The 25,735-nt window shown below is 33.9% G+C and overlaps 5 protein-coding genes across 7 annotated transcripts; 3 read left to right on the top strand and 2 right to left on the bottom strand.

The window, feature by feature from the left end:
- Positions 1-683: 683 nt before the first annotated feature.
- LOC8278740 lies at positions 684-1,576 on the bottom strand. The gene has a single exon (XM_002516890.4). The coding sequence runs from the start codon at positions 1,470-1,472 to the stop codon at positions 1,086-1,088; it is 387 nt and encodes a 128-aa protein (XP_002516936.1). The 5' UTR covers positions 1,473-1,576; the 3' UTR covers positions 684-1,085.
- Positions 1,577-9,151: 7,575 nt separating this feature from the next.
- On the top strand, positions 9,152-15,472 carry LOC8278741 (putative E3 ubiquitin-protein ligase LIN-1). Its single transcript, XM_015717886.3, has 16 exons — positions 9,152-10,113; positions 10,309-10,375; positions 10,478-10,750; positions 10,884-10,957; positions 11,062-12,225; positions 12,414-12,555; positions 12,738-12,983; positions 13,089-13,383; positions 13,488-13,609; positions 13,775-13,894; positions 13,987-14,118; positions 14,227-14,460; positions 14,535-14,681; positions 14,756-14,881; positions 15,042-15,158; positions 15,257-15,472. The coding sequence occupies exons 1-16, from the start codon at positions 9,362-9,364 to the stop codon at positions 15,272-15,274; spliced, it is 4,029 nt and encodes a 1,342-aa protein (XP_015573372.2). The 5' UTR covers positions 9,152-9,361; the 3' UTR covers positions 15,275-15,472.
- Positions 15,473-15,907: 435 nt separating this feature from the next.
- LOC8278742 (protein pleiotropic regulatory locus 1) lies at positions 15,908-22,428 on the top strand. Its single transcript, XM_015717767.3, has 17 exons — positions 15,908-16,215; positions 16,315-16,339; positions 16,464-16,569; positions 17,156-17,237; positions 17,359-17,421; positions 18,100-18,181; positions 18,678-18,770; positions 19,262-19,325; positions 19,417-19,502; positions 19,611-19,712; positions 19,843-19,926; positions 20,154-20,214; positions 20,293-20,359; positions 20,475-20,552; positions 21,223-21,287; positions 21,679-21,756; positions 21,844-22,428. Exons 1-17 carry the CDS (start codon positions 16,082-16,084, stop codon positions 22,014-22,016), a joined length of 1,443 nt encoding a protein of 480 aa, XP_015573253.2. The 5' UTR covers positions 15,908-16,081; the 3' UTR covers positions 22,017-22,428.
- Positions 22,429-23,028: 600 nt separating this feature from the next.
- Positions 23,029-24,036, top strand: LOC8278743 (60S ribosomal protein L22-2). Of its 3 annotated transcripts, none has more exons than XM_002516893.4 (3): positions 23,029-23,186; positions 23,298-23,560; positions 23,722-24,036. In XM_002516893.4, the coding sequence occupies exons 2-3, from the start codon at positions 23,322-23,324 to the stop codon at positions 23,864-23,866; spliced, it is 384 nt and encodes a 127-aa protein (XP_002516939.1). In that variant the 5' UTR covers positions 23,029-23,186; positions 23,298-23,321; the 3' UTR covers positions 23,867-24,036. The 3 variants fall into 3 exon arrangements, with proteins under 3 accessions (XP_002516939.1, XP_015573411.1, XP_015573412.1); XM_015717925.3 differs by having other exon boundaries at positions 23,030-23,186; positions 23,295-23,560; XM_015717926.3 differs by having other exon boundaries at positions 23,036-23,186; positions 23,288-23,560.
- A 117-nt stretch (positions 24,037-24,153) lies between these two features.
- Positions 24,154-25,708, bottom strand: LOC8278744 (probable 3-ketoacyl-CoA synthase 21). Its single transcript, XM_002516894.4, has one exon. The coding sequence runs from the start codon at positions 25,634-25,636 to the stop codon at positions 24,251-24,253; it is 1,386 nt and encodes a 461-aa protein (XP_002516940.1). The 5' UTR covers positions 25,637-25,708; the 3' UTR covers positions 24,154-24,250.
- Positions 25,709-25,735: the final 27 nt, after the last annotated feature.

Here is a 25,735-nt window from a genome sequence, read left to right as displayed (position 1 = left end):
TATCTTTCATCTCCACATAATGGTGAAGTAAAATTCTAATACTAAAGAGATAAAAGTATAGAATCTCTATTTATTTTGACTTAAATAGTAAAATTAAGGAGGTAAATTAATATTTTTAAAAGAAAAAAATACTAATACAAATATTTTTAAAAAGTACAATGCTAAAAACATCTCTAATGCATTCTTTATATATATCAAACTTTTTATTTTAAAGAACTCTATTATAAAATAACACTCTAATGTACTGTTTATTGTTAAAATTAATTACAACAATTTTACTTTAATTTGAAAACTTTATTTCAATTGTAATTTCATCGCCGACCGTGACAGATGATAAATTATGAGATTCAAATTCAATTTTTTTTGGTCGGAAATTTTAAAACCTTTCATTGCTTTGAAATTTCTTTTTGTACTATATAGTTTTAAATTTTATTGATAAAATATTTTTATAATCGAGTAAAAAATGCCATATAATTTTAGATTTTGTATAACATTTATTTTATGTGAAGAGAGAAAAATAGATAGAAATATAAAATATGAAAAGTACATAGAAACGAGTGAAAGGTACCAAAAATAAAATTCGAAATGTGCGATGAGTAAAATAATAGTCGTTGTAAGAAAGAAAAAAAAAAAGTAAAATAATAGTTGAGGAGAAAGTAAAAAGTTAAAAAAAAAAAAAAAGATTTGACTGTACACATCCATTCTTAAGCATCATACGCGGCCCCACGTGCTCACGTGCAACTGCAACGCTAGCAGAGAAATCAAGAATCAGCAAAGCAACGACAAAACACAAGAGACACTCTCCTTTGAGGTACACCGTGGACGGTTGGTCAGCCGAGTTCACAATCACCTTAAAAGACCATAATACCCTCACTTTAAATGAGTGCTTCATGCGTATGTATGGACTGTTGGAGGGCATCTTTTTGTATACAGAAAAGCTGAAAATAATTAGCATTCATTTTCATACATGAAAAACCTACGTACTACTCAAAGTATACAATAAAAATAATTTAAAAAAAAAAAAAGAAAAAAGAAAAAGAGAAAAGTAATTAAGCTAGACCCAGATCCATGCAAGCAGCTACCATTTAATCGCCGGAATCATCATCACCGCCAAAGATGGACATGCGATTATAAAGCAAGAACAAGATCAGAAGGAGAAAGAGAGCCACACCAACAGGCGATCCACTGACCCGGTGAATGGTGTCGGGTTCGCCAGTAGAGAAGATTGTAGAGACGAATGAGCCACGTTCAGAGGAGAGAAACTGAATGGTCAAGAGAAGGATAATGGGTAAAAGGAGGAGACCAACTGGACTTAAGAGCTCTGTAATAGCTTCAGTTATGGCTTCGCCTTGGTCACCAACTAGGAATGGAGCTAAAACCACCGTGCATACTACAACGGCAAGAATGATTCCATGGGGTGCACCTCCTTGACGGTGAGGAGGATGATGGTGGTGGTGCCTGTCTTCTATCATTTCTTTTTCTGGGAGGGTCTTCGTTTGATGTTGAATTATTTTAGAAAAAGAAGAGGTTTTGGGAGTATGGAAATGAGATGGGGAAAAGGGTCTTAAAATAGGTGCTGCCGGGACGCGTTTGTCTATATAAAAAGAATCCAATTTACTTTTTACCCTTGGAAGATTTCGGAAAGTTAAAGTGTCTACACTATACAAGTAGATCCAAATTACACTTAAATCTCAAAGAAAAATCAAATAATTCTTTACTATAAAGATTAATCTCTTAAATTAATAGTCCAACGGGCTTTTTAGTTCTTAAAATAAAGTAATAAATACAATTAGTTTGATTTTCTAAACATAGGGACGCCCTATTTTAATTTTAATTATTTCGTTTGGAATCGATTTTAGTGAGGAAAGAAGGTGGATGGAAGGACTAAAAAGAAGAGAACTAAAGATTAAGGAGCAGAAAATGCATATGAAGTTTTATTTTATTATATTAAAATATAATTAAAATGGGCAATTTGATTCGCCATTGGCCAATATATTTATTATGAGAATTGATGAATTAAAATCGCACAATAGCCATACTCCATTTCAATGCTCTAAATTATATTGGGAAAACAAAAAAGGATAATTAAACTGCGTGTGGAAACTTGGGCTAACAGGAGCACTGAATTCCTGTCAAAGGAATGTGAGAGGAAGCTGATATATATATATATAGAGGATGCAGGAAGATGCATGGAAAATGGAAGATAGACCTGAAAGACTTGCTTTTTTCTTTTATTTTATTTTTCAATTTCTTATGTGGAATTCACTTCTGGAGGAAAGAAATGAACCATCAAATATAAAAACACAATATATAGTTTTGATGGTCTTATATTTAAAGGACTTTGGCTTTTTCTTTCTCTTGATAAAAGACTAATCTGCAATTTTTCTTGCATTTAGCTATCTATAAATTAATTAATTTTAATTTCTAAATTGCAACATAATTAAAATGAAATTAAATATTCCCCTTAACTGGGTGAATAAAGTTTAATGGTTTTAGTCAACAGAGATAATTGAGGATTTTTTTGACTGATAGGTTTCTTGGGTTATTGTGATAGAATCATTGTGTTTTGTTATATATACAGATGGGCGATTCGTAAAATAAGAATCAATTATTAATTTAATTAAGGCTATTTTTATCCAATGACTCTTTTAATCACAAATTGAAATTAGAATAATTAACAATAATTCAGGCCCAAGTTAATTTGTATACAATTTATTTAGTCTTGAAAAATAAATAAAATTAATTATAAATTAACTAAAGTTAAAAGTGAGTACAACCCAATAAAAAAATAAAACAAAAGACGCAGTGAACTCTGACTAAATTAATGGATTTCGGATCCCACAATCACATGCTGTAGGCCATAATATTTGCAAGTAAATTAACGAATAAAACAAAGAGTTGCAAATCCGACCTTTCAGTAGTTTACATCCGAAAATCAAAATTATATAATATATAATTTATGGACCACATGTCTTTAATGTTTAATATATAATTTTTTTATTTTGACACCTATATTTATTTTTGATATATAAAATTTAAATTTATATATAATTTTTTAATTTTTATTAATTTATTGATTAATAATTTATATTTCTAATTAAATAATAATTATAATTCTAGAAATTAGTATTCTAAACAAATATTTATTTTATTCTAATATTATATTAACTAATAAATTATTTTTTAATTAAATAATAAATCTAATTATAAGAAATAATATTTTAAATAATATCTATAATATTATATTTAATAATTTTAATTTTTTAATTATATAATAACTTTCTAATTTTAAAAACTAGTGATATCAATTATATTGATAGTGTTAATTCATATGATATTAAAATTAATTAATAAATATTTTTAAAATAATTTTTATATTATTGTACTAATAAAATTTAAAAATTTAAAAAATAAAAAATATTTAAAAATAGTTATTAATATTAAATATTACAATTTTTTTAAAAATTATATCTATCAATTTAATTTTATAATCGAAATAATAATAATAATAGTTGTGCAACACACACGCATAATCGATTAATTAATTATAAATTTTAAGTAATTTTAAACTTTAAATATGTTAGGTTTTTAAATAATGTTTGGTTCAAAAAATTTATATAATTAATAGTTGTTTACTATATTTAATTTCAATTAGTTTTTTCTCCAACTAATAATAACATTTCAAGTCCAAAGATATGAAAATGTTATTAAGTGAACAATTAAGTGCTTCTCTCGTAGTAAAGGAAAGATTGGACCATTGCAGCATCATTTCCTTTTAAAAGTTCACTAACGGTGTGGTCCAGATTCAGAACTTTGCGCACAAATATAAACGCCCTTTAACTCAGACGATATCTCTATCAGTCTTCCCCAGGATCTTGAGATTATTATAAACTCTAATCCCATTAAAGTTTAATTAAAAGAAAACCCATTTACATGAAATTAATACCAAGGACAATAGATCTTCAGAATTGATTATTTTATCAATGAACTAAAATGAAAGATGTGATCAATTTCGAAGACTCAAACCATCAAAATCCAGTGTACCAATAACCAAATCCCTTCTGATTGTGAAAGACAGAAAGAGGAACAGAAAGGAGGGCCTGTAATGTGTACGAGGAACAAATTGAGATTAGATTAATCAATCATCCGCCATAATCACACATAGCAAAACCGCTGCACTCTTCAAAACAAGCACCACAAATGTTTAGGATCATTTTGAATATCCACACACATCTACCATCACAGCATACAAATCCATAACCACATGTTAGCCCACATGTTCCGCAGTTCCTGGAATCTCTCAGGATCAGGGTATCTCTGCAAGACTTTTGGAAACAGCAGGTGGTGCCACCCCATGGATTTTTCACTCGATCCAAACACACCTGAGGATCACGGGCACATGAAAGCACCCTTTGCCTTCCACTTCAAGTAGAACGAGAAAAGTTCAAATGTTGTGGAGCATCCAATTCTTTCGTACCCAATCAAGAACAGCAACAGCAACTCTATCATAATGGCAAGTTGCAATCAAAAGAAAAAGGAGGGTAAGCATGGAACTATGCACAAAGCATTGTGAGATAAGAATGCATCAAACCAGACCCCTTTTTTTTTTATTTTATGAAATTAATTAGGAAAATGAGCAAGTGCATTTTGTCAAATTTGTAACAACAAAGGTATTGTCATTACGTAGAGGATAAACCTAGTATCTTACAAATTATTAGTTGGTAGATTTTTAATTTTTTTTTATAAAATAAAAAAGAAGCGAATCAGTAGTAACAATCTTATTCGGAATGATTAGACGAATTTTTCTTTACTGTAAAATGTTCGCAAAATCATAGTTAGCTTGGACAGAGATCAACCCATCACCGTAATACTAACCTCGGGGTCAGAGAGGGAGGCTCAACCGAAATGCAAACCTAGACACTCTTAAAAAAATATCTTCAGAAAACAGTCTCCTTTAATCTAAATTTAGAACCTTGAGCCACTTGGTGAAAGTCATCCCACCAGACTGTCATCTATGGGTAGTTTGTTAGTTGGTAGATGGATGAAGTAACTTAGCCACATAAATATTGAGAGGAATGACCTCTTTGTTAAAAAAAATACTTCTATTGACACAAATCAAACGACTAGCTCAATAAAATTGGTGAACTTTGTATATGATTGCTGTAGTTAATGTGCAAATAAGCCCATAAACAATGAGTTTATTACCTGCGAACGACACACTGTTTGTTCATCTATTAGCCCGTGGAAGTGGTGAAGATTGAAGAGTGAGACTCGTTAGCCTATCAGGCTCCATTGCATTAATATGGGCCCAAAGAGTGCTCTCTCTTTAACCGAAAATAATCTTTAGAAAAAATAATAAAGATATTCATACTTTTATAATTTTTTATTATTTTTACTGTATAAAAATATAAAAAGTATATAATTTTTTTTCAAAGATATAAATTTAGTTATTTTTAAATTATAAAAAAATAATAAAAAGAAAACTAAAAAAAAAAAAATATTTTTAAAAAAAATTCTAGTCAGTAAAGATAATATTCCTACATGGTTTTAGAACATATTTGAAAAGTTTTCTGTATCAAAGAAAGCCCAGGTGAGGAGGCCCAGAGGGCTTCAACGTTCTAAAATCTAAACAAGAGCACCGAGCATGATATATAAACACACACATTGTAGTAATACAAAGGACAGGAGTACTAAACGACGGTGGATCGAAGTACTAAAACATACACGAATGGCAAAGATGTCAAAGAAATGAAAAGTAGTATCTTAGGCATGTATCGTGTAGACGTCCTCTGCAAAAGTCTGCATGCAAAGCAAAAATGGGAAGCTCTTTCCTCAAATGTGACACGTGTGATTACAACATTTCAATCCCAAACAGCTATCTACTTTCAGTCATTTGACTTTTTCACTAACTTATACTACCTAATATTGTGGCTAGAACGCTCTCTCGACGAACCCTAGCCGTTTATTTTCTTTCTCTCGTTTTATTTTTTTTTTTTATAAAAAATTTTATTTTTTAATTTATCATCTATTATTTTTAGATTAATAATATTTTTTTATTAACTAATTTAATAAATAAATAATAATTTTATATTACTGAAATATTAAACTTAATTCGTCAAAACACGTTTATAAAATCGATATATTATTTAGTGTGATTGAACAAAACATTCTTTTTATAGATTTAAACTATTAATCCATCAACATGATTGATAACTTTTTAAAATAAGTTTTTTTACATGTACTTTTTAATGTTTGGTTATTTTATTTTTATAAATTAAAATATGTTTATTAATTTTTACTTATAAAATATCTATATTTATTTTAGAAAATATAATATTTCAATTTTTTTTAGTTGTGATATTTATTTACTATGTTATTCAGTATAAAACAAATTTAAATTTTAGATCATGTGAGAAATATCTTTTATGATAAAAAACAAATATGCAGATATTAATAAAGAGAAAATTTTAGATCATGTGAGAAATATCTTTGATAAGAAAAAATAAATATCTAAATATTAATACAGAGAAGATTCCAACAAAATATTACGAAACTGAAAAGGAATAAACATATTTTACATCTAAAACAACGTTCCAATTCTATGCTACTATACATTAATTTTTTTGAGTTTCACTAAATAATCATTCATGTGGGTTAATTGGTTGTTATTATTTTGAATTTCTTAGCTTAATTAATATTTATCTTTTTTTTTCCTTTCCGTGATAAAGTTTATTATATTCCGTCTATAATAATCATTACTGTCTATAATAATGATTACCGTTCAACCAACAACCATATTAGAAACTGAAATTGAGATAGATTATATTTAAAAAATATATATATATATATTTATATTCAGAAACATATTTTTATTTCAATAAAAATAGTTAAAATCAGAGCAACATAAAATATATAAGAATTATTTATAAAAATAAATAAAAAAATTATATTTTAACTTAAATAAAATTAATTTAGTATTAAGAGTAACGCACGGTCAAACAATTGGTAATAATAAATAAAAAATTTAAAGGACGTAGAATGTTTGATAACATGATTCTGGGCGTTATCATTTGTCAAACAGTCGTGGGGACTATGGAAAGGAACTGAAGACGTTGTCTTTTCTCTCTATCGTTAGATTGAGGACATCGCTGCATGTGAAGCTGATCCAACGACTCATCAGCTCGTGACAGACAAGGTTGCAATCCTATCTCATTCTCACACCTATTTCAGGGTCCCACTGCATATTTCCAATCTCGACCATACAACGATAATACTAGCGGCCTCATGCACCTCACTAATCTCTCTCTCTCTCTCTCTCTCTCTCTCCCGCCATTAATGAATTGAGAATTGAATCATGCTTAAGCTTATATGATGGATTATATTTATAATCTATAGCTTTAGATTCGAATTCAACGGTTAAAATTTTATTAAAAATTAGAAATTTAAAAGATAGATAATTATTTTATTAAGTAATAAATTTTAATTATTGATTTTGAATTAACAACCAATATTATTCAGATATAATTCAACATGAAAAGATCTTTATCCAACCAATTAATTGTATAAACATCATCAACGGAAAGAAAAGTTTAACTATTTTTTTAATAAATTAGTACTTAAATATGCTAATGCGATGTGTTTATTTGCTGATATATATTTTATTTTTTACTAAAATATAACACTTTTTACTCAAGTAATACATTTTTTTTGGTGTAATGATATTATAAGTTTCTAATGATTTAAATCACATATACTGACTTGATAAGAATAAATCACTTACTTAAACTCAAAAAAGCAAAAAATAATAATAAAGGAAGCAGGAGTTACCAAATAAGTAGAAGCTCGATCTCTAAAACATTGTCACATATAAGCATTAACAGGGTCTTCTTGGGATAGCAAAAATCTATTTGGAGGGGTCAAATAAAATGCTACCATGGGTGTTGTTGTGAATTGTGATAAGCATCTCCTTGGAGTTCAGAAAGTATGGCATTGGGGTTCCCTTCTGTTTTGCTGCTATCTATTGGGTGGTGTCCTTTTCATGACAACCTCAAGAATGCTAGCATAATTTGCTTCCATCACATAAAACAAAATAATACTGAACTGGAAAATTCTGATATCAAGCCCAACCCACATGGGATTCGAGGGAGTCATTATTACTGCTTAAAATTAGTAATAGCTTTCCAAATAATAATCACTTGAATCGCATTATTATTGAATATCTAATCCCCATATCCCTTCTAATTGGAACTTGAATATGAAATCGTTTGGCAGAAATTTCAATCTGTTTTCCATTTTTTAACCATTAGGGTTTTCTTTATGGTCCGAATGTAAAAAGTTTGTGGGGATTAATTAATTAAATTGGGCACTCATGCGATGGTCCTTTTAATCCTGACTCTACTTGTATGATGAAGCTTCTTCTGTCAAGTCAACATGCACCTCTGCAGTGGTCCTCCTATTTTCTACCTGTAATTAATTTATATAGCAAGCCTATATAAGAATTTTAAAAAATGTAAATACAATTTTGTCTAAAGGCACGATCATTTCACTAAAGGCCAAACAACCCCTTTGGTTCAAATCTCCATAGCAAATTATCAAGTAGATTAGACTGATCAATGTAGATGTCTTAACGGCTAAATGATCGAGTAGCTGTCCAACAATATTAGAGATCGGATTCCTAACTTCAAGTATTATATATATATATAATTAATTTAGATTAGGCTCATGGTTGCTTAGAAAAATCACATGATTGAACAATAATAATGCAAGTCTATTTATGTCTGATAATCATGGAGAAACAGCAAGAAAAGAATCTGTTTTAATATAGTCACAAAATAATTGTACGACTAATAGTAACCATGATAATCAGCAACTAAACCTGGACAAAAACCAACATAATCCAAAATAATACAGCTAAATCTTTCCTATACCAGTTCTTTTACTTTTTTTTTTCTTTTCTTTCTTATAATCCCAATAATTGAGAAGAATCATTGGTACATTCTCTTTTCCTCTGCATAAAGGTAAATGCTTAATTAACAAATCAGGAGAAAAAGAAAAAGTAAAAAAGGAAGTTGCAAGTGAATAGGATAAAGGGCATGTGAAGATGAACAAAGCAAAGTTTGTTTTCTTTCACCTCTCTTTCCTCCTCTGAATGGGAAGCAACGGTCAGCCTTTTGTCTTTAAGCAGATGTTAAGAAAATTGAGGGACCAAATATGTTTGGAATTTGGCTAGAGCAGTCACGAGAATTTGTTCTAAACCTTCTATATTTCTGCATAGCTAGTACCTATATAGCTCGCCTTCTTTCCTTCTCTCTTGCTTATCTATTCATGCTTCCCTGCTCTTTTCTCTTCATGAACCGTTTACATGTCTAGATGCCCCATGGCTTCTAGTTCTTCCTTTTCTTGCTCCCCTTTATCTCATGATTATGAAAGACCAGGACTTGAATCTGTAAAATCACTTGTAATTTCAGTGAACGAATACTGTTTCGAGCTCTTAGCAAATGGTGAATTGTGGAATGCCTTAAAATCGCTATGCATTTCCAAGCTCAACATCAGAAACCAAGAGTTCTTCGAATTCTCTGAGCACTCGGTTGTTTCGAATCTCTATTGGGGTATTGAAAGTGTTGAAGCCGCAGTACGGGCGAAATGCGTAGAAGAGAAAGCCAACAGGTTGAAGAGCTCAGAAAGAATGCTTCAGGCTCCAGCATTGCTCGATGAACATGGAGTCACTGCTGGAATTCAAAACCATTACTTGGTTTGCTGCTCATACTTTTATCTGTCAATGATTAGGAAGCTTCAAAATGACGAGTGGCAGGTTGCCTTGCATTTCCTTCAAGCAATGTTAGTCTCTCCAAGATTTGTTCGTGCTGAACTTGCCCCGGAATTCTGCGCAAGTCTTTTTCCTGTAAGCGGTGTATTAGAAGTAGAGACTATGTGCGGAAAGAAAGGTAAAGAATCTGTAACGGATTTTCTTAATGAGGCCAATATCAATGACGCAATCAGGGAGATTGCAAGGAGATACAAACATTGGCTAACGTATTATCAGGTCATGTTGTATGGAGAGACTCCTCAGTGGCATTGCAGAAGCAGTTACAATGATGAATCACAGGATTTTTGGTGAGTTCTACTTTTAGTGACATCCTAGCTAATGGGTGGGCAAATAATATTCAAGTCTAGAATTGTAGTTTGAAACATTTTGAATACTCTATGGTTTGCTTCTGGATGGCAATCAACATGTTTAAGATAATTACATGATCCATTGACTGTTAGTGCTCTTGAAACATAGCTTGAATCATCAGCTTTTCATGACAGGCAAGTGAGCAACAGCAGTGACTCTTCAGAATTAATTGAGCAAGAACGCTGCTCGCAAACATATAAGGTAAGACCAAAACTAATGAATCATATCGCAATAGTTCTGAGTTCACAAAACGACGTGTTTGTTGCATATTATCATATCTCTTGGCTCTAAAAATTAACGCAGCATGAGAAGGTGCATCCACTTGATTCTAAAGCATACCCAGCAAATGATAAAGCAGATAAACCTAAGACCTGCAGGGAAATTCAAGAAATAGGACATGATAGTGAGGCTCTTAATCATTTCAATCAATCTCTAGAGTTAAAAATTCGTACTACAAAGCAAGAAAATTATACAAGCATCAAACGCCTCCAGGAAGTATTGATGGATTCCCAATCCGATACTCCAACTTCAGTAAATTCATGCTGCAGTTATTACTTGGAAGAAGTTGATGCAGAGGTAACTGTTCCCAGATGACACTACATAAGCATAGAACTTTATATTCAAAGCATTACTGAGTTTTAAGCAGTACAAATTGGACATTTTTTGAGAAATATAATTGTTGAACGGTCATTTACCCTTTGTGTATCAGGTAAAAATGGCTGATAATAATTGCTCAATCAGAAATGCAGGCGAAGATGATCTGCAACCAGAAGTTTGTGCTCAGTTATGTCAAAATAAAAAATTACAGACAGTTTTACTAATTACACAAGCTTTACGGAGAGTGTAAGAGTGTAACACAGAAACCGCACTTATTTTCTTGGGTGCAGGACGTTGCAGGCTGCGTGCTTGACATTGGATGAAATGTGCAGAATGGTGCTTTTGTCATCAACTACGCAAGAAGTACAGGAAGTCAGTGAAGTAAAGATTAGTAGCATCTCTTCAAGCAGATACCCCAGTTCTACTTGCGATTTTGACTTATCCATCTTGGAACTCAGAAACAAAAAGTTTAATGTGCTAGATTGCGATTCAGCTCAGAGGCCATTATGGCAACACCAAGCACAAGTTACTAATGAAGAAGCAACTGCCGCTCTGCAGAATGGTATGCTTGCCGAGATAGATCGCAGCAGAAGAGCTATAAGGGGAAAACAGAACTTGCATAGCCAAAAGAACTTGAATGAACTATATCTGAACTCTGGAAAAGATCCCAACACTGAGTTAATGGCAATACTTGAGAAAGCAATCTCGAGACTCTGCTTCTCAGAAGGATTAGCGAAATGTGAGGAAGACTATGCTGTAGAAGTTACAGCAATTTATGAATTGTTGAACAGCAAAAAGGGAATAAAATACACCATCTTAAAGGATATTATTCTAGATCAGCTGCTAACAGCTATTTCAAGTTCTAAAGAGGAAACAGTCGTAAGGGCATCCATGTCTATTCTTACAACTATTGTATCAGTGAATAAGTCAGCTGTGGAAGACATCAAGAAGAAAGGTTTGCGGTTGTGTGATTTGGCGAATGCACTAAAGCGAAATGTGCACGAGGCAGCTATACTTATCTACCTGATAAATCCACCTCTAACAGAAATAAAGACATTAGAACTTTTGCCTGCATTGATGGAGATTCTATGCACTTCAAACAGCTATAAGGAAAAGCCAGCTTCACCATTGATTACACCTCCTGCTGCATCATTGATGATTATTGAAGTGCTAGTGACTGCATTTGACCGCGCCACCAATAACGTGCACTTGGCCGCGATCAACTCCCCGAGAGTTCTTAGCAGGCTTCTGGATGTTGCTAGAGATCATAATCTGGAAGAGTGCATCTCTATGACCAACATTCTCATAAAATGCATGCAGTTTGATGGACAATGCAGAAAATATATATCACAACTTACTCGTCTCGCTCCATTTAAACGCCTCCTACAAAGTAATGAGAAGCATGCCAAGTTCACAGCACTTCAATTTTTTCATGAACTTCTCTACATGCCTAGGTATGAGTTCCAATCTCATTTTCACACTTACTAAATTGAGGTGAAGTTTGGTTCCCTAAAAATTAGTCAGGCAATGTAAGCATTTCAGTACCAAAATCTGTGCTCAGGTTTGGGTCATTGCAAAGAGAAAGGTCATCAGAATCACGTCTCACTTGCTTTCTTTTCAATTTCTTTCCATTTTTTATCAGGTCATCAGCTATTAGCCTATTACAGCGGATAGGAAAAGAAGGAAGTAATGACATAATGCCCTCCCTGATGCAGTGTCTCCAACAGCTTCAGCCTGATTACCAACTTTTGGCAGCAAATTTATTGCTGCAATTAGATACCCTGGTTAGAACTATTACTTGGAAGCTAAAAATCTAACAGGACTAGCTACCACTTCTCCAGGATATAGTCACAAAATGTTTTGGTCCTTAAAATAACTGCATTTCAGTTATCATAGGATACATCTTTATTGATCTGGTAGATATTAAATATATGCGCAGAACTCATCCGACAACGAATGCATGCAGGAACAATCATCTGGTAAAAATATGTACAGAGAAGAGGCGATGCAGATCATCCTCAAGTCAGTGGCATCAGAAGAAAACTCTGCTTTACAGCAACTGTCTACTTTCATTCTTGCAAACATTGGAGGAACTTATACTTGGACAGGGGAACCATACACAGTAGCATTACTGGTGAAAAAGGCAGGTTTGACTTCTTTGTATCACCGGACTATGATAAGGAACGTGGATTGGTCAGACCCAAGCCTGCAGGTAAGACGTAAGAAGTAAAATAAACAAACAAATCATCCGATCCAATTGAGTTTTCTTTTCAATCTATTAACTAGAGAATTAAGAAAAAGGTCCACCAAAATGCAGGATGCTGGAATTGACTCCTGGTGTAGCAAGATTGCAAAAGGAATCATTAGCATAGGGAAACCTGCATTCCAGGCTTTAGAGAGCGGTCTAAGAAGTAACACTAAGAGGGTTTCGCGGGATTCTCTTACAGCAATTGCTTGGATTGGATGTGAAATTGCTAAGTATCCTAACAGTCTAAGAAATTCTGCATGTGAGATACTGCTTAATGGAGTTGAGCAATTTTTGCATCCTGGAAGCGAGCTTGAAGAAAGACTTCTAGCATGTCTGTGCATCTATAACTATACTTCAGGCAGAGGTAGAGCCCTTACTGAGTAACAGCTGCCATACATGCAGGAACTTAGCACAACAATGAGTAAACAATTTGCGAAGCTCCTATTTAGATGCTTATTTTTTGCTCAGGGATGCAGAAACTAATCCATTTCTCAGAAGGAGTACGGGAGTCCCTGAGGCGCTTTTCAGGCGTGACGTGGATGGCTGAGGAACTACACAGAGTAGCAGAATTTTATTTGCCTAACAATTCAGTTAGTATCCTAAAAACACTTTTTAAGTTGCAGTATTTATGTGAGCATATTATGAGTGTTTCAGTTCACTCTGTGATTTAATTTATACAGTATCAACAACCAACCAGTTATTACAGATTGTTCTGTTTGTTTAACCGATATTCTTATGTGTAATGGAAAAAACAGCGCATATCTTGCGTCCACACACAAGTTTTGGAGACAAAGCATGACAGAAGTGGAGCTGTAACTGCCCTTATCTACTTTAGGGGACAGCTTTACAGTGGCTATTCTGATGGTTCAATTAAGGTTTAAAATACTATCTTATGTCTTAATGTTAGACATGCAATGCATATACTTTGAAAGACTGAAAACAGATGATATATATTTGCATTAAACAGGTGTGGGACATCAAACATCAGTCAGCCACTCTTGTATGGGACCTGAAAGAGCACAAAAAAGCAGTGACATGTTTTTCACTCTTCGAACTTGGGGAGAGACTGCTAAGTGGATCTGCTGATAAAACCATTAGGGTATATGCATATTATGTCTTATCGCAAGAGATTGTATTCATTGATGATATGCATAATGCAGCACGAATATAAATCTTCCATTGTTCACTCATGTCTCTAACTCTGAAGGTTTGGCAAATGGTCAATCGGAAATTGGAGTGCGTTGAAGTTATAGCAATGAAGGAACCGATTCAAAAAATAGAAACATATGGCCAAACGATGTTTATAATCACCCAAGGCCATGGAATGAAGGTTCTTGATTCATCCAGAACAGTCAAGGATCTATGCAAAAATAAGAAGTTTAAGTGCATGAGTGCAGTGCAGGGAAAGCTGTACATAGGGTGCACGGATTCAAGCATACAGGTTGTATTTTATCATCCTCTTTTCTGATTGATGATGAAATTTGGAGCGCAGAACATAACATGTTGCATTTTCAGGAATTAACCATGACGAACAACAGGGAACGCGAGATCAAACCACCAATGAAGAGTTGGATGATGCAAAACAAGCCGATCAATTCAATTGCTCTGCACAAAGATTGGCTTTATAGTGCAAGTTCAATTGTGGAGGGTTCGAGAGTTAAGGTAAGAACCATAAGTTTGAATAATCTAATGCTGTATAATATAAGAAGCCTCCATTGACCAGAAGAATGTTGCAGGAATTGAGAACACATTCCAAGCCTCAGATGTCAATAGCACCAGATAAAGGCAGATACATATTAGCTTTGGGAGTCGTAGAAGATTTTATATACTTAAATTGCAGCTCGTCAACCAGTACTCTTCAGGTACGCATTTTTTTTTCTTCCACCCTCTCATGGAGATACTATAGCTGGTAACATCTAGCCAAAGGAGCTATTGGGTTGCAGCCAATTAACCCGAAAAGCAGTATTTATTCGACAGAAAATAGAAGCCACTTTAATTTGAAATACTATGTTTTGAAACTAGATTTGGCTGAGAGGGACACAGCAGAATGTGGGGAGGATATCAGCAGGCAGCAAAATAACAAGCCTCCTCACTGCAAATGACACTGTTTTATGTGGTACTGAGAAAGGATTAATCAAGGTTTGTTCATCTAAACACGACATCAGACTCTGATCTTTGAAGTTCCATAATTTGCTTTACAGATTCACTTGAATGCGTATTTTCCTCTGTGATGACAGGGGTGGATACCACTCTAAAAGCAAAAGGAGTGATGGGGATTGGCCAAAGTACTGGAGCATTTATCAGATTCTGTCAGATATTGGTTTAATGTAAATATATAGTATACATTCTAAAAAGGATATAACGTAAAGATCAGGGTTTGAAGAACATAGTTTTGTTATTTGTATGTATAGTTGAACAACAAACTTGAAGATCAATAAAATCCTTATAGCTCAGTCTCTCTCTCTCTTTTTTTTTCTTCTTCAATTGATTATTAATTACCACTCTGTTCACTCAACCTAAATTAATGGCCATTCTATTTTCGTAATCGATCGTTACAGCTAAAAATTTGGATGATCCCAGGTTATAAATTGCAAGTTTTATGCAAACGTTTAAAAATTGAAAAAGATTGGCACTATTAAAATGCAGCATTAAAATTGGCCTCATCTAATAGAACCATCACAGCATAAAGAAAACCCACCAACCATAAAACAATAGAGACCCAAAGGAAAAGTAGAAAACCCTTCAAGTAGATTACTATACATAATTTATTTTAGATTTTTTTTTTCTTAAAAAGACAATTAATCTTAATTGAAACTTTTATATTCTCTTTGTAAGATTTGTTAAAAAAATTTAACATCAAAACATTTTAATTTTGTGAAAAGCTTATACCAGTACAAATAAAAAAGAAAATAAGAGGGTCGGGTCGGGTACGTTATTTAACTATAACGCACGGTAAATCTTATCGGTAATTGAATCGAACCGGCTTCCCTCCTTCCTAGTCTCTCAAAAACCCTAGCATTCAATTGCAGAGACACACACCACTGAAGGAAGAGGAGGACAATATGCCAGCTCCAACGCAAGAGATGGAGCCCGTGGAACCACAATCACTAAAGAAGCTTAGTTTTAAATCTCTAAAACGAGCACTGGACCTCTTTTCTCCAATTCACGGCCAGCTAGCTCCTCCCGATCCAGAAAGGTTATCAATAATACCCAAGTTCCGCTTATTTTAAATCCGTCTCATTATCCGAGACTAATTTTTGTACTTCTTTTCCTTTCATTTTTTTGGTTCTTGCAGTAAAAAAACTCGATTGAGCCACAAGGTTAGTGAATTTCAGTTCTTTCGTTCGTTTATTTGTTTTTAGGTATGTTTTAATGATCTTCACTATTCCGGTTACAACATGTATTTTTACAAGAACAGAATTTGAATCGATTACTGTTGTGCAGATAAATGTAAACTATAAAGGAATAAAAAATGCAAATGAAGTTCCAAGGCCAGTTCATTCTTCTTCTGCAACTGATTCAACGCCTTCTAATGTCCTTGCTCTTCCAGGTTATTTTGCACAATTTGTTTCTGTCTATTGATTAAGGCATTGTATAAAATAAATTATGTCAATTTTCGCCTGATTTCATTTCTTTTGAAATGCCTTGTTTAAGTTGAAAGATTTGGATGACTTTCCAAACACGAGAAGTGACTAAACAGAAGTCAATTGAATTGAATTCTTGCATCTTTGGACTTTCCAAGTGAGCGTAAAGGGAATTAAATGGTGCTTGTCAATTACAATATTAACTTTATAATATTGGATTATGTATACTTTGCATACTTTTAGTTTTATAATGATATGCCCTAACTGAAGCACATGCTAGAATATTGAAAATGCAGTTAAGTTTTGCGATAGCTAAATCTAGTATTCAGGGTTAATGTAACCAAGACTATTTTCATGTATGCACAGAACTAAGTTGGAATGTTTGATTTGTATTCAATATCTGTTGTGAAGTCAATACTTTTTCTATCTGGTTTAATATAGAACAGGTATCAAATTGGCGGAATGTTTAGTATTCTTATGTTGGATTTTATATGCCGATTCAAGTTATTTTACCTAGAACTTCGCATAATATAAGTTTGCATTGTATTGCAGGTCCAGATGATTCTAGGGATCCACAAAAGGGTGGGACTCAAAACGCGTTGGTGGTTGGTCCAACTGTGCAACCAAAGGGAATGTGAGTGCTTTCCATTCTTGTATCTCCTCCTGCCTTTAAGCTTTATTATCACCACAACCATAATTATCTTTATAATGAGAATTTTTGTCATTGGTGCTAATTATTTCTTTGTTTCCTTCAGAAATAATGTTGGTCCTCAGGGAAAAAGCACTGCCTTGATTTCTGGTTCTAAATCATCTGAAAGGTTCCATTTCTCTTCCATTTTGAGCTTGTTCTGACACTTAATGAGGCAAATATGCTTGTCTATCTGATGCCACTTTACATTTACAGTAATGTTTGGCTGCTGCAGTGATTATGTAATTCTGCTTTTATTATTTGGCTAGAGATTCAAAGTTCATAGTTTTCTGCTGTTTTATAGTGAAAACTTAATTGAGGTGTTCTTTGTAATGCTTACATAAAAAAGAGAATTTGAAAGTACTGTAGAATGTAATGCAAAGTACTTAAGGAACATAAATTAATATGAAATGAAAAGTGTCCTGCTTCACTTGTGTAATGAGGTAACAGAAGATCAATATAGGATGATTAAGGTTGAAATTTTAGAAAATAGTTGGGGTTTAACAAACTTTTGAATTAAAATTGTATTTGAAACCAGAAAATACAATTGTCTCCTAATAATAGTTAAGATAAATCCTAATCCTAGACTGAAAAGTAATCATATTAAACAAATAAAAGACTAATTAAATAAGAATCCTAATTAAGAAACATAAGACCAAAAGAAATAAGAAAACTGAATTTAAATAAAATCCTAATTTGAGTCAGATTTGGATATTCCTGCATCATGTAATTTTTGTGTCTATAAATTGATGTCTCCTGCGTGATATATACACTCTTGGCTTTAATTTGTACGCGCTCCATCTTATAGGTTCTCCACATCTGCTATAATGGAAAGAATTCCAAGCAAATGGCCGCGTCCTGTTTGGCATCCTCCATGGAAGAATTACAGGGTAAGAACTTTCTAATTGGTGTTACTGTGTTGTAGGTTAGGTTGCAGCATATGTTGTGTTATTACTTGCAATTTACAATTGATGAGTTTTCTTTTTTCCTTTTTTCTGTATATAGTTTTTCTGGTAATCTGTAATATGTACATCTTTTCCATAAAAGTAATGTAGTCTACATATATTGTCAAGTCAGCATCATTTAGTTTGTCATAAGTGCCCTCAGTTATGATCATCGTACTTTTGGCCTGCATCATATTGGAATATGAATTTTCAATGTTGGTTATATTTCCCTTGTAGGTTATCTAATTAGTATTTATAACCTTTCTCATTTTTTGGGTTGGTTGATCCACTTGTAAATATGCTATAAATTAATGCTGTTGATTTGGGCATATTGCAGGCACAGCTATGAACTGTCTTTTGCTCCTTTATGTTGGTGCTGCTGCATTTATTTGTTACAGCCAAATGTTTTATTTTTCTGACATTCTTTGAATTGGCTATTTAGGTCATCAGTGGTCATTTGGGATGGGTGAGATCTGTTGCATTTGATCCAAGTAATACATGGTTTTGCACTGGTTCTGCTGACCGTACAATCAAGGTATTAAATTATGAACTTCACTTTTTGGATGGCTTGATCTGAATATGGCATTACAAATCTAGGCTGTTTCTCTCCTATGTTATGCCCGATTTTGGACTTGATTGTCACTATGTTTCTCTCTCTGGCACCACCTTTTACTATTAATCATTATAATTATTTCATTTTTTGCTATCTTAGTGGATGAAAATTCTTTTTGTGGAACCCACATAATGTGGAGGTTTATAAATTTCAGACCACTCAATTTGTGTTCTTAAAAAATTGTGAAAATCTTACAATGATGGGACACTGTAAGTAGAATGCGCTGAAGTTAGATTATTGTGGAAATGGGTCAAGCTTGGGGAAAGAAGTTTATTGCTGTCAATCTTGTTACTGGACAAGTTACTGTCTATTGTTCTTCCGAAATAGTTTTGCTCATTTAGACCACAGGGTAATTGGATATCCCACACAATGTCTAACAATTTCTTGTTTCTACTTGAATTTCGGTTGACCAGATATGGGATGTAGGAACTGGAAGGTTAAAGCTCACACTGACTGGACACATTGAACAAGTACGAGGTTAGTTTGGATCATTCTTAGTACCAGTAGTTGCTATTTCATTGATCATGCTATTAAGATATTTACGTGGCAAATTTCTTTTTCCTTGCAGGACTTGCTGTTAGCCAAAGACATACCTACATGTTCTCTGCTGGTGATGACAAACAAGTGAAATGCTGGGACCTTGAACAGAATAAGGTGAGAACTTCAACCTAATTCAAGTGATCAAGCCTACTTATAAATTACAATAAAGGTAACAATCACTTGACTATTGCTGATTGTTGAAATATATAATTTTCTGTTTAGGTTGTCCGGTCTTATCATGGTCACCTAAGTGGTGTCTACTGCTTGGCTATTCATCCCACAATCGACCTTTTGCTAACTGGGGGACGTGATTCTGTTTGTCGGGTATGGGTTTTTCCTGTAATATGTATATCATTGGTGCTGTATATTGTCCACTAATTCCTTGAGAAAAAGTAGGGGAAATTTTTTTCCTGTATATGGGATTATGAAGATAACTTGTGAAAGCAATTATTAGGTCTGGGATGTTCGTACAAAAGTTCAAGTTTTTGCGCTGTCTGGGCATGATAACACAGTATGCTCAGTATTCACTCGACCAACGGTATGCAGATTTTACCATTTTCTCCTCCTTTAGTCGTTAGGCTTTATTTTTCTCTTATGCAGAGAAATCCTTAATGCTATAAATAGTTAAATGAGATTATTAAGTAATGGATGCAACTTAAGATGAGGCAAGTGATAAACCATGTATTTATGGCTTAAGTTTCTCTATATTTATTGCACACATGTAATTTTTCATTGATGGTTAAATATGCTTATTTCTGTCTCCAGGATCCACAAGTCGTCACTGGATCCCATGACACGACCATTAAGTTTTGGGATCTTAGATATGGTAATTGAATTCCGATTCTCTTCTCATTTAAGCTTTAGAGAATGGACTTTTATCTTAGCTTTTCTTTTTTTGTTACAGGAAAGACTATGTTGACACTCACACACCACAAGAAATCTGTTCGAGCTATGGCGTTGCATCCTACCGAGTAGGTGCCTGTATTAATCATCTGTTACTTTTTGGAAATAATGGATAAGTATGTGAATATGTTTTGGGTCTCGCCGTCATATTTAAATATAGTTTTTCATTTTATTATATCTCAGGCATTGTTTTGCCTCTGCATCAGCTGACAACATTAAGAAATTCAGCCTTCCAAAAGGAGAATTCTTGCACAACATGCTGTAAGTTTTCACTGTATGTATATCAGTTGTACATACGCACATGTATTCTTTAAAAAAACTGTTAATATGTTTCAATAATCTTTGTAAAATACAGCATGACTTGGTTTCTTTATTCTAGGAATTTAGGAATTGGTTTAGCATATGTATCATGCTCATTATCATAATATTTATTATGCATTTATTCGTGCCTTTCATTCTATTATGCGCTACCATCCTTTATGAATGGGGAATATCCACTTAGGATGATGGGTGGTGGTTGCACCATGTATTGTTAACACGTAGAAATCAAATGTGCTTCTAAAAATGTTGTAATCACATTTTAGAAATGCTCAGAGAAGCTTGATGCTAACTCTTGCTTGTCCCATGAAAAAAGATCTTCTTTCTCATCTGTGAAGGAAGACCAGTTTCATGAGCTTAATATCCTAGACTTTCTGGTATAAATATTCACTTGTAAACAAGGTGGATGGGTATATCAATAGCTATTCAAAATAAGGGAATTGTATGATTTCACTTGGATTTTATTCTCTGGTTCAATTAATAATTTGCAAGATTACAATCATGAAATCTATGACAACCTCATATACCTCTTTCAGTCTTTTGGTTGCTTCTTTGCTGTCTTGATTAGTTGTATATCTAAGAATCTGACGTTTCAACTTTTCTATTTGATCAGCTCTCAGCAGAAAACGATCATCAATACAATGGCTGTTAACGAGGATGGTGTAATGGCTACAGGAGGTGCGAACTGTTCCTTTACAAATTAATTCCAATATGAAAGATCAGTCATGTTCTACTTGGTTCCTGATGTCAAGATTTCATAGTTGGCATCTAGAGCTAAACATAGGTCACAATCAAACGCTAGGCTGATTAAAAAAAAAAAAGCATTTAGGGCTTAGGTTTAAGCTGAACTTGGGAACCTGGCCAATGCTCTGATCATTGACAAACTTCTATATGTACCATTTCTCCTTTTTCTTCTTCCTACCGCTTTTGGCCTAGAATTGGTTTAGCTTTTTGAGTCGATGATTTGAATGAAGTTCCCTTTCAATTTGGCACCGTACAATAATTAACATGGTCTAGACGTGAAATGTGTGTATTATTTTCCAATTGTTTGTCCATTGAATAATTTCAGGTGATAATGGGAGTATATGGTTCTGGGATTGGAAGAGTGGTCATAATTTCCAGCAAACCCAAACAATTGTGCAGCCTGGCAAGTCCTTTCACCTCTCCATAAGTTTTCATTTCTTTTGATATTGAGGAATGAGGAGGTTGACAATGATGGCTATTTTTGCTGCAGGCTCATTGGATAGTGAAGCTGGCATCTATGCTCTCTCATACGATATAACAGGCTCAAGGCTTGTAACTTGTGAAGCTGACAAGACAATTAAAATGTGGAAAGAGGATGAAACTGCCACTCCAGAAACTCATCCTCTCAACTTCAAGCCTCCTAAAGACATCCGGCGGTTCTAGTGATCACCTTCATGTTAGACTGGGTTCTCAGCATGCACCAGAATGAACGCTGGTTAAAATATAATGTAGTCAATTTAGATGGTAACTCGCCAAGTTCCAGAAGCATGGAATCGTTTTACTGTGATAGGAGATAGCATGTTCGAAGCCCCCAACGGATTAATTTTTGTCTTCTGTTTCTGTATATCATTTATGATATTAGTTGGTTTTGCAACCAATTTCCAAGCATATGTATTTGTTTTGATAATCAAGGTTCTTATTTTAGAACGCAAATAGCATGCCCTATCAGCCTGTGGTAGAACGTAATGTATCGTACCTAAATTGCCAGCTTATGGTATGGTACTGGCAAATACTCAGCCTGATTTCTGTATTGTCTGTTTATGATTTTATGGTTCCCTTCTTCTTTTTTTGTTTATTTTTTGCTTTAATTTAATTGAATTTATATATTTTTAAGGCTCTGATTAAGTAATTAATTTTAAAATAGTTTCCTGCACTCGAAAACTTAGTTTGACATTAATTAGGTGTATAGTTCAACTTGCATTACATTTTCTTTTCTTCTCATTTATAGTATAAAAAAATAATAAATAGTTCCCTAGCAAACTCTAACAGGAAAACAAATGAGATTGGATTCATATCTAATGGAAAAAGAAATTAGAATTGCTTCAAATGGCTAATTAATGTTAATCTAACACTTTTTATTACTATTTTGCATTTCTTTTTCAAATTATAGGAGGCTAAACCTGTTTTTGACTATATAATAGGATTCTCGTAAGGATACAAATTTATTTAATATAGAATCAAAAATCTTTTACTTCAAAAAAAAAAAAAGAAATCTTAAACCTTAAACTTTATGACCGATACATTTATTGATCGGGTAAAATACAATCAGAAGTAAGAATTTCTGTTTAATGTCATTGAAATTGAAAGGGGAAAAATAAATATCGAAGTACGATCAATATAGAACTGTTTGGGCTTTCAATCCCAAAAACAGTGATCAATGTGACCCAATGTGTATGTTATGGGCCAAGCTGACAACTGGTGGATGCCGATCCATCGTGGAAACCTGTGAGCTTAGAGCTGCACATTCGCTCGCAATAAAACCCTAACCATAGCCCTCTCTTCTCTTTCTCTTCCCATTTCTGCGGCGCTCCAAAACCCTAATCTTTCAGTCTGGTAAAACTCTTCTACAATTCTATGTTTCTATATATCATGTATATATTGATTTCAATTCATTCAGTTTACATCACAGAAAATTTAATTCGTGTTTGGTCTAGTGTATAGCAGATAGAGCAATCGAGGTAAAGGAAAATGAGCAAAGGCGGAGCAGCTGGTGGCGGTGGAGCCAAGGGGAAGAAGAAGGGAGCAACATTTACAATTGATTGCGCGAAGCCAGTAGAGGATAAGATCATGGACATCGCCTCACTCGAGAAATTCCTCCAAGAGCGAATCAAAGTCGGCGGCAAGGCAGGCGCTCTCGGTGATTCTGTCACTGTCACTCGCGAAAAGTCTAAAATCACCGTCACCTCCGACTCTAACTTCTCCAAACGGTAAAATTCCACTTCAACATCTGAATATATATTTTACTATATAATTAATCTAGATCGATGTGTAGAAGTTTGACTTTGACTATGGGATATGTGTGGACACAAAATCTTGTTTTCTTTTTTCTCTTAAAAAAATCATAATTGTTATGATTCGGGTTTTGTAGATATCTGAAGTATTTGACAAAGAAGTACCTGAAGAAGCACAATGTGAGGGACTGGCTTCGTGTTATTGCTTCGAACAAGGACCGTAATGTTTATGAGCTGAGATACTTTAACATTGCTGAGAATGAAGGCGACGATGAAGAGTAAATTGTGTTGCATTCATGTCTCAATTTATTTCGCTTCAAAGAAACTTTGTAGGCTTTCTTTGTTATTTTGGAATTAGAAAAATGAACTTTTTGCTAGAGCAACCTGTTATCCTCAATGTTTGGGTGATTGAGATTTTTAATTTTTTAATCCAGAAATGTTTGTCCCAATCATATCAGCCTATTCATGCCTTAATTCTGAGATTATTTGAGCTGCATTTGATCTTGTATCATTTGCATATATACTGCTTTTATGCATGACGCATCAATGTATTTTGATAAGTCGTATTCTTGCTAAGAATTGGAAGTATTCATTAGTCTTTTTATAGTAGAAATTACAATCAAGATATAGGGTGAATACAAGCAGCCAATTCACATTACACCAACTTCAATTCATTGTAGCAATGTTTGGTATTTCTACTGGATATTTATTAATCTCATCTGCTGGCCATGCATTTGCTTCTTCATTCCTTGCATTGTAAATGCATTTCCACACTGCACTATTGCATTTGAACCCACTCCCAAAAGCAATTTGCCAAACCCTATCACCCCTTTTCATCCTTCCTTTGGCTTCTATATATGAAAGTTCATACCATATAGAAGAAGATGAGGTATTTCCATATCTATAGAGAGTCATCTTAGAAGGCTCGACATCTTCTTTCTTCAACACTAGGTTTCTTTCAATTGCTTGGATGACAGATTTTCCTCCAGCATGTATGCAGAAATGTTCGAAAGCTCTTCGAAAATTTGGTATGTAGAAGTTTCTTGTGCTTAAAATCCTTGTCTTTCTGCGAGTTATTGAAAGCACATACCTTAATTGCTCTGAGAATGGCAAAACCAGGGGCCCTAGTGTTGAAATATTCGCCTTTAATGCATCCGCTGCCACATGGAGTGTGTCTTTTGATATTGATACTCCTAGCATGTTTTCAGAGTCTAAGTCCTGATAGACACAGTTGTAAGAGCGATCATCATGTGCCTTGTTTGTTCGAATAAGGTGTTGTAGCTCATACTTTGCCTTTTTCTTGTCTTGACAACGGCTGGACATCAGTATGGCCGCTCCCCCAGTTCTGAAAAGACAATTGGTTAACAACATTGAAGTCTCCTTGCCAGTATACCAGTTACAATTAAGCATCTCTGTGCTTACAATGAGAGCCAATGAGTTTTGATGTACCCTTAACAAATCTTTTGCCAGGCCAATGGATGTTATGCCAGCACTGCACCCCATGCCTGATAGGTTAAAACTCATGATATTGCTCCGCATATTGAATTTATTCACAACCATAGCAGTAAGGGATGGTGTAGGGGCAAACATGCTGCTATTAGATATGAGTATGTCAATAGCTTTTGGGTTGATGTTGTTTTTCTGCAGCAAGTCTGTCACGATAGAAAATATTGTTGTCTGAGCCTCCTCCATTGCAGAAGATAGTTTATTTCTTATTGGTGTCTCAGCAAAAGCACAAGGAACGCAAGTTTCGTGACTAAAGCCTGATTTCTCTAGGATCTTAATTTGGAATTCAACACTACTGGGATGGAATCTGCTATCAAGATGGATATGCTCTTGGAACAGAGACATGGGTACTCTAGTAGAATAAGGTGGCCTGTAGCAAGTGAAATCTAGTAAACAGATAGTGACTCTTTTTCTGAATGCAAGATATAGAACCAGTGCCAGTGGGGCTGCTATGCATAGTACGGTGAATTGGTAGGAAGTGAAGAGCAGCAGCATTGTGAGTTCAGATATGTGTGCTTGGATCATTGTTAAGGAGTAGAAGTTCATACTTCTCTGTAAATGGACATCGCACAAATATGATGTATATATATTGGTTCGAACTGTGGAGATGATGAGGTTGCCTAAGTGTGCTCACAAGGGTATGAA

This window comes from Ricinus communis, chromosome 9 (genome assembly GCF_019578655.1).
Source record: "Ricinus communis isolate WT05 ecotype wild-type chromosome 9, ASM1957865v1, whole genome shotgun sequence".
NCBI classification, from domain to species: Eukaryota; Viridiplantae; Streptophyta; class Magnoliopsida; order Malpighiales; family Euphorbiaceae; genus Ricinus; species Ricinus communis.
Note: the sequence above shows the minus strand (reverse complement) of the source record. Positions and strands in the feature narration are given on the sequence as shown.

Coding starts and splice junctions, on each gene's coding strand:
- LOC8278740 (XM_002516890.4), bottom strand. CDS start 1,472: ATGATAGAAGACAGGCACCACCACCATCATCCTCCTCACCGTCAAGGA.
- LOC8278741 (XM_015717886.3), top strand. CDS start 9,362: ATGTCTAGATGCCCCATGGCTTCTAGTTCTTCCTTTTCTTGCTCCCCT. Junction 13,610..13,774: donor TTTATTTGCCTAACAATTCA/GTTAGTATCCTA, acceptor TGGAAAAAACAG/CGCATATCTTGCGTCCACAC. Junction 14,682..14,755: donor TGGAGGGTTCGAGAGTTAAG/GTAAGAACCATA, acceptor AGAATGTTGCAG/GAATTGAGAACACATTCCAA.
- LOC8278742 (XM_015717767.3), top strand. CDS start 16,082: ATGCCAGCTCCAACGCAAGAGATGGAGCCCGTGGAACCACAATCACTA. Junction 17,238..17,358: donor ACTGTGCAACCAAAGGGAAT/GTGAGTGCTTTC, acceptor TGTTTCCTTCAG/AAATAATGTTGGTCCTCAGG. Junction 20,215..20,292: donor GTTTTGGGATCTTAGATATG/GTAATTGAATTC, acceptor TTTTTGTTACAG/GAAAGACTATGTTGACACTC.
- LOC8278743 (XM_002516893.4), top strand. CDS start 23,322: ATGAGCAAAGGCGGAGCAGCTGGTGGCGGTGGAGCCAAGGGGAAGAAG. Junction 23,561..23,721: donor GACTCTAACTTCTCCAAACG/GTAAAATTCCAC, acceptor CGGGTTTTGTAG/ATATCTGAAGTATTTGACAA.
- LOC8278744 (XM_002516894.4), bottom strand. CDS start 25,636: ATGAACTTCTACTCCTTAACAATGATCCAAGCACACATATCTGAACTC.